At 43.3% G+C, this 12,888-nt stretch overlaps 1 protein-coding gene across 1 annotated transcript in view; it reads left to right on the forward strand.

Moving 5' to 3' along the window:
• Positions 1–12,888, forward strand: part of nfasca (neurofascin homolog (chicken) a) — a 68,152-nt gene that overhangs the window by 10,885 nt on the left and 44,379 nt on the right. The window contains exons 2-3 of the mRNA XM_084705085.1: positions 4,616–4,657; positions 12,121–12,294. Of these exons, the coding sequence (XP_084561211.1) occupies positions 12,201–12,294 (94 nt within the window). The 5' untranslated portion in view covers positions 4,616–4,657; positions 12,121–12,200. The remainder of the gene's footprint in view (positions 1–4,615; positions 4,658–12,120; positions 12,295–12,888) is intronic.

Below are 12,888 nucleotides of genomic sequence, written 5' to 3' on the forward strand. Positions count from 1 at the left end.
TTACACAATATTAGTGCATCTGGCACAATCATCTCTCTTTCTCTTCTTCTATCTCTCTCATACACACTCTTTCTCTCCCTCTCTGTCTCTTTCTTTCTCTCTCACACACTCTCTCACATACATTTTCTCCGCATACATTCTCACTCTCTTTCTCTTTGTGTCTAGTCTGGTGAACTCAAGCTACCCTCTTATGTCTTTCCCTCTGAACACTTCTCTCTCTCCTTCAAAAACCACTTCTCTCTCTCTGTGTGTCTCTTGCTCTGTCTGTCTCTGTCTCTCTCCTTCCTGTTCATGATGTGTTCAGACATTGACATGGGTTATTTTTCCAGAATTTCACTCCCAGTCCAGTGACATTGATGCAGATACAATTTAGGAACCTGGGAGAATATACCCGAATTTCAAGGAAAGCTCTTTACAGAGTTCTCACTGTCCTATAGTCAGTCTCATCTTTGTTCTGATGTGAGTGTCATCAGTCACAAACAAATCTTCCTGACTGAAATATTTGGTGTGTGCTCAGTATCTGAAATGTGTGTGTGTGTGTCCATTCCTGGGGGGGCTGGACACACATACATACACACACACACACATGCACGCACACACACACAAACACACAGATGCACTCGTACACACACACACTAACCAATACAGACACGCACTTTATCCCCCGGCCTTACACCCCCCTGCTTCCTACAGTAATGGACACAGCTTGGCCTCTGCTCTTCCTCAGCTTCTGTTCCTGTCTTTTATCAACTTATTTTGTTTTTAATGTCTCTTCTGTGTCTTCTCTTTTTCTCATCCTCTGTCCTTAACCCCTAGCTTGCTTGGATTGCCACATTTGCTGTATCTGTCTTCTCTCTTTCTCCCCATCCCCTCTCTCTCTCCCCACCCCCTATCCTCTATCTTCCTCTGTTAAAACTAGGTCATTCTGCAACATCGAGCTATAGCTCCTGCCAAGTATGACATCCCCCCCTGCCCAGCAACCACTCGTTTATCCTCATCCCTCCATCCTTCCTTACCTTCCCCTGAGGGCTCAGTGGAACAGGGGGATCGTTTTGGAATTAGACACCCTTAGCTTGGATGTGTCCCTCCCCTCCTCTGATACCCACTCCTATCCTCCTGTTCTCCAACTCTCCTCCTTTCCTCTCCCCCAACTCTCCTCCTCTTCTCTCCTTTCCTTTTCTCTCCTCCCACCAACTCTCCTCCCCTACTACCCCAACTCTCCTCCTCCCCTGTCCTCTCCTCTCTCCCTCTGCACCAGGGTGGTTCCCAATTAGCTCTTCTCCAGAGGTGTTACCATGACAACAGGAAACATCATTAGATGGGGTAATGCTAGGCAATGGTGTCATGGCTACAGACAGTATAACCCCTGACCTCATTAGCATACGACCCCTCACCAGGAACTGTGTAGTGGTCATTAACGCCATGCCCCTATGGATGAATGGTAGGGCTTAGGAGGAACATTAATGGACAGGGGCAAAGGTTAAGGCTCTGAGATAGGGGGAAGTAGTAATAGTCTATGAGGGGCCATTTAGGAAATATTTCAGACTGTCAATACACAAACATATAGGAAACACATACACGTGAAACGTTCACCAATGCATCCATACTGATGAAAACTCACAAAACTGAACTTAACTGAAAATATAATTTATTTTATATTGAACAGACATTCCATTGCTGTCTCCGCTACATTCCGAAAAACCTATTATTTCTACATTTGTCTTGATTTTAACGGGGAATGAGTACAATATTTTACCACCTTAATCTCCTGATATATTTTGCGGTGCATTATAAGGAACTGCATTACCACCGACCATACAGGAAGGGTTTAATATGCTAGAGAGTAAGGGACAGAGGTAACCGAAAAAAGTACAGTTCTGTTTTTGGGAGTCCTCACATACATTCTGACAGACAAACTCAGGAAGGTCTGTTGTTGGGAGACTTAACAGGCAGCGATCAAAACCGAGAACACAGAAGATACTAGAAAACGTATCTGGAATGCTGGAAACGACTGTGAACAGAGAACAAAGATTAAATACAGACGACAATAGGGAACACCTGGTGAGGGGTGGTGACAAACCAACAGGTGAAACGGATCAGGGTGTGACAATTATGGGTTAACAAGTCCAGTGATAATGAGTCTTATGTTGACTAGTCCCATGTTAACTATGACAACTAGTCCATTGTTAACTAGCTCCATGTTATCTGTGTTAACTAGTACTGTAGTCCCATGTTAATTAGTCCTGTGCTTTGAACACAAGTGGAACTGTAGTCACTCGCTACAGGAAGACTTTAGTCCCGGACTCTGACTACAGGAAGACTGGTGGACCCTGACTACAGAATGATTGGAGGACACTGACTGACTACAGGAACACTTTAGCCCAGGAGCCTGACTAGAGAAGTGGTATATGTTTTCCTTTCCACTGCAGTTCGCTGGACAGAACGGTCTCCTCTCTCCCCCACAAGTAGGCCACAACTGTGCTATGCCTTTCGGCCACATGACCCACTTAACCTAGAAAACTACAACCCCCAGCTGCTCCACTGCTTGGCATGAAGCACCAACATGAAGCATCACCAGACTGGAGCCCCTGGGTCACAGCCTTCAGTAAACCGTCATAAGGCCTGGAATTCCTGGGTCATGTACCTGTCATAAGGCCTTGAGACCCTGGGTTATATCGTTTCCATAAGGCCTTCGTAGCGCCTGGACACCCTTGGCCATAGCCTTCAGAAAACTTTCATAAGGCCTGGAGTTCCTGGGTTATATAGCCTTTATAAGGCCTTGAGACCCTGGGTCATATCGTTTTCATAAGGCCTTCATAAGGCCTGGGGAGCCTGGGTCATAAATGCTTTATAAGGTCTGCGTAGGTATGACATAACAGCTGGAAGATGAGGGTTGTCCCACAGGGGGAAGACGGCTTGTGATAGGAGGGCCAATGGCCAGCTTGTGTGACATGTGACCAGGGGTCATGGATACGGCGAGGAGTCTAGATGATTGACATTTGAAGAGTCAGAACTGTTCTTTTTTGTTGTTAACAGTAAGGATGTCAGTTAGATTTAGTAGGGTCAGAGCAATGGAATAATACATTGTCCATCTTTTCTCACAACATCTTAGCTTCCCTGACATCCTTTTTACATCAATTTTTGTGCGTATGTGCAGGTAAAAAAGAAAGAAATTGCGCAGTAGTAAACGTTTGGGTCTCCTCCATTATATGCTATGGCACAACTTGTAAAAACGATTTCTCCAGTTCTGAATGTCCTAGAAACTCCAGCCTGGTACCATCATGTTCATACGAGTCCCATGTAAAGCCCCGTGGCCTTTGAAATGCTCCAATGAGTTATAGCGCCAGCAAGGGGTGGAAATTAGGGTTAAGGTTACTTTTTTTAAACACAAATTTGAATATATCGGTTATCTCAACGGTATGAGAAGCAGGTTATCATCGGTTATTAGTATTGGCTGAAAGAAAATCTATATTTAATCAATCTATATGCATGTGTAGTGTTTATGTGTGTATGTGTGCATGTGTTTGTGTGTGTGTGTCTTCCTACCCCCCATGTGGTTTTCCAACTGTGGACTCTCCTTGGGGCAGTCTGTGTTTCTACGGCAACAAAGAAGGATGAACAAGAAAGAGGGATGGGAAGAGATACAGCAGGAGTGTTTTTACATTATCTACATTAGATATATGTCTGGCTCTGTGTCAGACACACACACTCTCACACTCCCGAGGCGTGCAGCTTCCTCTGTGTGTGTGTGTGTGTGTGTATGTGTGTGTGTGAGGTTTGTCTCTTGTCCTGTTTGGCTCCTCCTATCTTCGTACACATCAGGACATAAATGAACAGTCAGCAGTCTTGACTAGACAGTGTTCCAGAAATACACAACCAAGCCCTAATATCCTAAGAGTTATCCAGAGATCAAGTACATATATGTTTTTCACATTGATGTTTCATCCTTGCACCTTCTGATTTATTACCTGACACAGCTATTAGACATGTTATAGCTCTGTAGCTATGTTGGTCTACTGTACTACATCCTAAATTATTAAACACCTGGTTTGTGCATCTTATTTGGTTAGGGTTGTGGCGGTTATTATAATTTTCTACTTTTAAGGCTTTTAACACCGCTTATTTGGGGTTATTACATCACACATTGGTGTACAAAGGTGTATTCCATCCACCTCAAGGTGTCTAGCCAAAGGTGACAATAGGCTAACGGCACCAGTTGGCTCTGAACCTTGTAAACTTTTGTCATTCTGAAGACCTCCTTTAGGGTTCTAATGCAGGAAGTTCCGGGTTGTAGACAGGAAGGACCAGAGCCAAGAAGGAGTCAGTGGAGAGAGTTAGGCCTGTAGCAACACAAAGGAGGAGGATTGATGAGCATGATTGTTTCTGGCTGGCTGGGTTGTGAGTTAGGAGACTCGGAGACAGACAGACATGCTGCCTCATATACAGATATGATCCTTCTGCTGCTGACACCCAGGGGAAACAGAGAAGAGAAACGGTTTTATTCAAACAGGACTGGAAAGACTACAGGTTGCTGTACATTTCTATGCAATGACTTTTCCGTGCCTAATTCTGGCTGTTGTTAAAATTCGTTTTGTTGTTTGTTTCTCCTCTGCAGGTCTGCTCTAGTGTGTGAAAGCAGGATACCATCCAGACATTTGTAAGTCTTCTCTTTTTCTATTAATTTCTATATTTTCTTAACTTCACATGGGGTGCTTTTGCCTGGCCCTCTCAATTTTCATGCTGGTGTCTGTGTGTTAGGGTTTGTGTGAGGTTGACTGTGGCTGTGATTGTGTGTGAGTGTGAGGTTCTGTGTGTGTATGTTTGAGGGTGTATGTGTATGTGTGAGGGTGTGTGGGCAACCGGTCGATCCCCAGGCCCCAGTCCTGCTCACTCAGACTGATGTGTCTCTGACTACAATCCACATCAGCTCCTCCTGTCAGTCTCACCTCAACTGAACCATCTCTGTCTGTGTGCTTTTCTGTCTGTCTGTGTATGTGTCTGTCTTCCTATGTTGTCTGAGTGTGTGAACATGTGTTTGCGTGTGTGTGTGCATGTACTAGCCTGTTTTTATCAACTGATGTTGCTAACAAGGGCTATCGTGGCTAGTTGTATGTGTTCTCTTGTATGTGTGAGGGTGTGTAAGAAACCAGACTCTAATTGTGTGTGATGGGTAAGAGGTGGGGCCTGCGGTATTTGGGGTATTTTTAGTTCTGGAGCAACTGCCCTGGGGGTATGGAGAGGGAAGAGGAGAGTCACCTTGTCAACTCCAAGGGTTCCACTGCTCTCTGAGACTGTGAGAGAAGGAGAACACAGAGACAGACAGAGTGTGTGTGAGAGAGAGAACCTAGAACAAAAACATGTACATTATAAGCTCAAATTACTTGTCCAGAACTCTCTTGATTTTCCAATTACATTACTATACTATAGTTCTGGTTACTATACACAGGAATCTCTGTGTGTCTATGGCTCAATTATTTCACCATTATATGAGGATGAAATGCGGCAGGTGTAGTGCTCAGAACAGAAAGACATCTAGTTGTCTGCGTGAAGTTGTTTGGATGAGCGATTTGCATAAGCAAACATGTTTTTTGCCATGTTGATGTATACATTTAGTCATTTTAGCAAACGCTCTTATCCAGAGCGACTTACAGTAAGTACAGGGACATTCCCCCCAGGCAAATTGGGTGATGTGCCTTGCCCAAAGACACAACATAATTTTGCACGGCCAGGAATCAAACCGGCAACCTTCTGATTAATGGCCCGATTTCCTAACCGCTCAGACATCTGACCCCTGATGTTGAAGTTGACCCATGGATCTCGCGAGATGCCAACGGCCCTGCACTATAAAATAAAATGCATATAGTGCAAATGTATAAGTAGAAGTCCTCATTACCAACAACAACTGGCTCAACCATTGTGCTATGAACGAAATGTGTACATGTTTGTGGTGGTAAGACACTTTAACAGAGAACCAATATAATACATTTTGATCAACATAACTGTCAGAGAAATTTAGGATGTAACATTATATTCTGATAATACTGGTGCTAGCAGTCCTGTCCGGCAGATAACCCCCTCCCCACATGACACTAGGCTTACGTAAACAAACTGACCTAGGTTGACCATTAGCATATAAGAGGTGCAATAAATGTGTTTAACCTTATCTGTGTTGAGTGAATCATATGGTCAAGCCTAGGGTAAGAAAACTCTGTAAGTTTCCACGTGCACGCGCAGTCTACTTCTGGGATCGATCACATTGACAGCTGATATTCAGAGGAGGGGACTTCTCACCAATATGTTTAAATGGTCTTACATGACAACTAGTATAGATGATGTGGAGGTTGAACAATTGATGAGAGAGATGACAGAGATGACAGAATTTCAATTGTGATCTGAGAAATATAGGTACCAAAGCCACTCAGAAGAACTGTTATCACCAGTTATAAAACAATTGGGTTTTATCGACTTATTTAGCTGTTTCTGATTGGACGAGAGACGTTCCATGAGTTGAAATATCCCAGAACAACCCAACTCTGACTTTTCACAGCTAATAAGAAATCACTCCGCGATTAAACATTCCCGTTGATACAAATAAGTAACCATAACAACGGGGACGAGTAGAAGCCTCCACTTACAATTTTGAAAGTCTTTAACAAGCTAACTTGTATTTACAACAATGAGAGACTTAAATATTTATTTTAACCTATAGAGGGTTTTCACGGCGCGTCATCAGACCGGAAGTCGCCATATTGGAGGCACTCCGCATCACAACAAAGCACAGGCACTGAAGTATATACCGAACGTCGTCAAGGAAAATGGTTAATTGTTGCCGTGTTTCAGGTTGCACCAATGGGACAGATCGAGAAAAACATATGCAATATTATCGACCCCCAAAAGTTATTAAAAACCAGGGAGAGGAATGTCAGAGATTATCAATGTAAAGGAGGCGCTTGTGGTTGGCAATGCTCAACCAAGATTTACGAGGGAAAAAACAGGATTGAGAGTCACTTGGCTACACCTTGAGTTTCGCAATGATATCATACAGTTAAGGTTAGGTCGGTTAAAGACGTTATTGCATTACTTACTTTGGCCTTCACAACACAACGGTCATTGATAACTTGGTACTGCGTCTCCCTCACCCATCCACACACCATCTGGTTATAGGCCTCCAAACCTTTGTAGGATTTAAGGTCTTCCGCTGTGTATGGGCTCGGCGAGAAAACCAGGTAGTTGACTATATCGGGATATGCAACTGAAGGAAGAATCACCGGGTCATCACAGATCCAAGAGGGAGCTAACTCGTAGGGAACTACACCGCCAATAAATCTTAATTTCTCGAAATATCGCGCATTTTCTTGTGGTCCAAGTCTTTCCATATAAGCCTTTGCAGCTTGGCCGTGTTTTGATGAGCTTTTCGGTTGTTTGGACATGGCTACATTGACTTAAAGTATCCAAAGCGCATAATACTCCATTGTACTCCGTTCAGTTATTTACACTGAGTGCCTCCACAATGGCCGCGCATCCGGGTTACCGCCCAGAACGTGACATGAAAAAACCCTCTATTAGAAAAATGTTTATTTTCAGAATGTACGGTGTTAGTGTCAAGTAAACGCTCATCTCACATACTACACTACACTATTCACCTCGCTAGTCAATCTACTTCAGACGGGCTGACGCCAACACGACAGTAGCAGCAACTCTACCGATTAATTTCTTCTTAAAAAACTTTTTTTATTTGGGGACAATGACATGGCTCGATAACTGGCTAGTCTTGTTGTTAAACATACTGTCAAATTATGATTACGGTTTGGAGAAAATGTCAACTTTGATGTGGTCATATCACATCCATTTGCTATTCAACTCGCTTTGTTTGTGAAAATCTTGATATCGATTTTGGGACAGTGACATGGCATACTGTAAAATTATATTTACTGTTTGTCAACCATACACAATGTTATTGCCTTTGAATCTTGCTAGCATAACGTTAGCTTTTGGGCTAATAGCTCAGCTGACGTTTACAACGAAACAATTTTTTTGTTGCGGAGGAACAATGGCAAAATATATTTTTTTAAATCAATAGCTGTGTTTAAATGTTAATTGTTTGACTATAAAAAATTTTATAAAAGCAATATAGTACTCTTGCGATATAGTAGCAATATAGTACTTGTGCGAGTACACCACACTTTTTTGTGTGAGAAAAGTGGGGGAAAGAGATGAGAGGGTGAATGGAGTGTCTTCCTCCGGGTTTCTCAGTCTGACCACAGGCACAGTGACGCTCACCTTAGTTTCATCATCACAACATCAGTCATCCTATTTGTTAATCTGTACGCCAATATTAATCGGACCCCATTTGACACGCCCTGACACACACACAGACACACATATAGACATTCTCTAGCTCCCAATAACCTTGACCCCCTCCTCTACCTCTATCACCCCATTGTCCACCTCCCCCTCTACCTCCACCCCTTCCTTTACCTCTACCTCCACCCCTTCCTTTACCTACCCCTCTACCTCTCCCTGGATAGGTTGGCCTGAGCAGAGAAACTAAGTTCAAACCCACATATACGGGCACAAGGACATTACCACAATGTTCAAACCCACATATACAAACACAAGGACATTTACCACAAAGCTGATACTTCATTTAACTTCTTCATGCCTCCCACTCCCCACTCTGTAGTTCTATGGGCTGTGAGAGCACCATTAGCTGGCACCTAACCCCCTCCAAACAATGCTCTAATGGAATGGGGGGGGGGGGGGCTGTTAAATGACAAATCAAGAAAAAAAGATATGAGCAAAAATGTAATTATTATGTTCATGGACATTTCTTGAAATCCTTAAACCGTAAGACCTGGACAAAATCAGTTGAATGAGAGAGCAAATATCTGAACATACTGTCTCGTTGTGAATATTTCAGTGTTAAATCCAGCCTAAACCCATGTCACATTAATATGCAGTTTGCAAATGGGAAAATAGATTAAAAAAGCTTTTAGAAAATGGCTTAAAAGTTGCATTTTCGTCAAGGCTTCAGTGCTGTACCAATGAATGGTTAAATATGGAGCTTAAAAGGAGGATAAGTTACATGGGGATTCTTTGGAGAAATTCCCTGGCTTAAATAATGGAATAAACTATGCATAATTTAGCGGGTAACTGAAAATAATAGTCTCAATTTAGCCTGTTTGCTTTTAGCTAAATTCATGCTAATTTACTGTGATGTTAAGAATTGGGTCTTTATCCTAATGTATGATTTTGATGAAGGGTGTGTTGAAGTAAACTTCAGCTTGGTGTTTCTAGTCTCTTTTGAGACATGGATGAGCACGTATTCAGTTGATCCTTAATTCTTTCTCTCTCACACACGCATGCACACACGCGCGCACACATGCTCACACATACACGCACACACACACACACACACATGTGCACTATGGGGGTTTTCCATGCCTGGTGCAGCTGCATTTGGTGCATTCACACAAATGCAGTTGAGCAAAAGTCATTATAGCTGGTACTCAAACTCATACTCACGGTACAGTCATTTAACACACCATAGGACTGTACCTCTGTTATAATATACATGTTAATGTCCAAAGTTGTTGTTACATAGACATTACAGTTATACAAGTGCTTCCAGTTTCATCCAGTTGAAATGATATGTAAATGAAAATAAAGTGAGTTGGATGATCCTCAGTCGCTTTCCTTGTCTAGTGTTGGTCTACAGCCACCTAAAGAACACAACGCAAACCGACATATCACAACATAATATAACATATAACCGAGATAGGCTAGGTTACCTGCGTCACCTTTGTGGTGTATGTCAGGTGTAGTGTAAACTACACACACGCGCTGTGCATGCTTCTTCTAAATACGTGTGCACATCGCCGTCGCGACACTTACTTGACGTGTGTAATGCCTGTGTGTCAATTGTAAGTGTATGTCAATTGCTCCCATCCGTTCAGAGGTTTGATATCATTGCACAGGCATATACAGGCAGTAGTGAGCCCTTTGCATATAAACCAGGACACGGAATACGCCCCATAGTGCACATGCATGGACACCAATATATGTGTGCACAATTACACGTGCACATGCATGGACACACATGCTGGCGCACACACGTGGCTCACAAACACACATGCGCAGACACACACACACACACACACACAAGTTTCAGGGTCTGCATTGCCATAATCTGTCTTGGCTCAGCTGTGTTTGTGCTGCACCTGAAGGTTTGTGACTTGGTGACCTAAGAGATATCAGCTGTGGGTACACACACACACACACACACACACAAACGCGGGGCAAACAGAAGGGAGCAGCACAGGTTTCCACCTCGAGCCCAGGGGGGTACAGTATGAAAGTCTGACCTGGTTGTGCTACCACCTCCATTTTCTCTCTTAGGTCACCCGTGTGTGTGTCTGTGGGTGGGTGTATCTGTGTGTATGTGTTGTTATCTATGTGTGTGTATTTGTGTGTAGGTGTATCTGTGGGTGGGTGTATCTGTGTATCTGTGTTTGTTTGTGTGTGTAGACGTATGAATCGATTTAATGTATCACTAAAGCAGAGCTTTTAGCAGAGTTAATGCTGAAGAGAAAACTGATGACCTATTTTACTTTTTCCCTGGCTTCTCTTCGCGCAGTATTGCCGGAAACAGAGAGAGAGGGCTGGATCGAATCCGTGATGTTTGCAATAGTTTTTCAATCTCTATTGTCTTTCTTTTCCTTTGTGGTGTTTCTTTTCCATATGTTGCAGCATCCTGCTCTGTAGAGCTGCAGTGACGAAGCATTGTCATTAAGCATGTGGGGTTCAAATTGCACAACAGCTGGGCTGTGGAAGTGTGTTTTTGTGTGTGTGTGTGTGTGTGTGTGTGTGTCTGTGTGTGTAGCATCAGAGTGTTTGACCATGTGCGCATGTGTATTTTGTCACCCATTCATTGTGTGAGTGTGTGTGTGTATGTGAGTGGCAGATGAAGCCAATGGAATGCTGGGATATCTGCTTCTTTCCCTGGGGCAAGATTAGGTGTTTTGTAGAGAGGTGTTGGGTTGACGTGCTACCAGATGGTTAGTGTGTGTGTGTGTGTGTGTATATGCGCACAAGTGTGTGTGTGCAAAATTTTGTGTGTCAGTGTGTCAGTGTGTGTGCGTTTGTGTGTGTGTTTCCATTTGTGTCTATGTGAGTGTGTGTGAGTGTGTATGTGTGAGTGTGTGCAGGTTGTTTAGCTGGAGATTTGGGGCCTGGCCTGCAGGCTACCAAGCTGTTGTGGACCAACATTTGTAAATGAATCCCTAGCTTGGTTCCTCATTATCAGTGTACCCAGTGATCCAGAGAACATCTGTCTTCAACAGTAGAACCTCATAAAACATCTGTCCTACAGTAGACCCTCAGTGTGGACATGCATGTACTCATGTTCACTATGCTTTTATCATATAATAACACCACCAATAATAATAACTCTCACAACATGAAGCCCCTACATGGTTATTTGAATGTGGTGTCCCGTGCTGTGAGACTTGTCACTTTATCTGGTTGTAGAGGCTGATATACCATTGCTTTAGTTCTGAAACACACAAATCAGTTTCAGATGTCTACAATCTGTTCCAGACTTACAACCTACAGTGGTCTAGGTCTGGGTCTGGGCTGGGTCAGGTGTGGTATCATTTACATTTAGGCATTTAGCAGACGCTCTTATCCAGAGCGACTTACAGTAAGTACAGGGACATTCCCCCCCGAGGGAAGTAGGGTGAAGTGCCTTGCCCAAGGACACAACGTCATTTGGCACAGCCGGGAATCGAACTGGCAACCTTCAGATTACTAGCCAGATTCCCAAACCGCTCAGTCACCTGACTCCCTGGTATCTTATGTAGACTTTGAAACAGTAGGATGTATATGTTGCTAGCTCTCTGTCTGTATCTTCATCTGTCAGTGGACAGCTCTCTGGGGAGTAAGAGACTCAGCTTCAAATGTAGGCCAACCTCACTCCTCACACACACCTAAAAAACGATTGTACATGTGCGCACATCTACACAAAGCAACCCAGCTCACATACAGTAATAACCCATCTGAACACATACTCTGTAGTCTCTAAGCAGCCTCTCTCTCTGTCCCTGCCTCACACTCTCATAGGTCCCAAACGTGGCCCACTGCAGAGCCAACCAGCCAATCAGGAGCAGTAACAAGAGAGGCCAGCCAATCGGAGGGGAGAGATGTTGGCGCCGGGTGGGCTATCTGCCCTTACGGTGATGTCACTACTGCTGCTGGTCTGGCAGGAAGTGTCCTCCATTGAGGTTCCTCTCGATCGTAAGTGACCTTCACATTTCACATCTGAGCTCTGAGTTTGATACTGTTCTGATGTAGGGTCTGACCTACACAGTGAAATTGCATAACTCAGTTACAAATTGGGTAGCATGTGTGATAACCCTATTCTATTTGCTTATGTAAACTGTAAAATGTCCTTATTGGAGTCAGACTTTTAAGATTGTCAGATCTAGTTTTATTTTTAACAAAGAAGCAATCTTTGCAACTTTCTTTGTTTGAGTTTTTGTTGTCCAGTTAAATAAAATAAACGTCTCTTTAACATTGTTAAGGCACACTGGGATAAACAACATTTAATTATGTATGAAACTATTTTGACTGAACTCGGAATGATAATAATGTGTTTTGGTTTAAACCCACCTCACCAGAACCCCCTTAGGCCATGTGCCAGCGCACTGGGAGGTCACTTGAACTACAGACCTGGAGCATTTACATTTTTTTACCATAAACTATAAATCCTACATCCTTCAGTGACATTCATGATGTAGTGTCACAGGATGTCATATAGAATCTTATTAAGATGGCTCTCTTTGCTAGTGCAGTCACTGTCGAGTTTCGTTTAATAGATTTTAGTCAAAA

The sequence above is a fragment of the Hypomesus nipponensis genome, chromosome 9, assembly GCF_054491055.1.
Source record: "Hypomesus nipponensis isolate SF chromosome 9, ASM5449105v1, whole genome shotgun sequence".
Classification (NCBI taxonomy): domain Eukaryota; kingdom Metazoa; phylum Chordata; class Actinopteri; order Osmeriformes; family Osmeridae; genus Hypomesus; species Hypomesus nipponensis.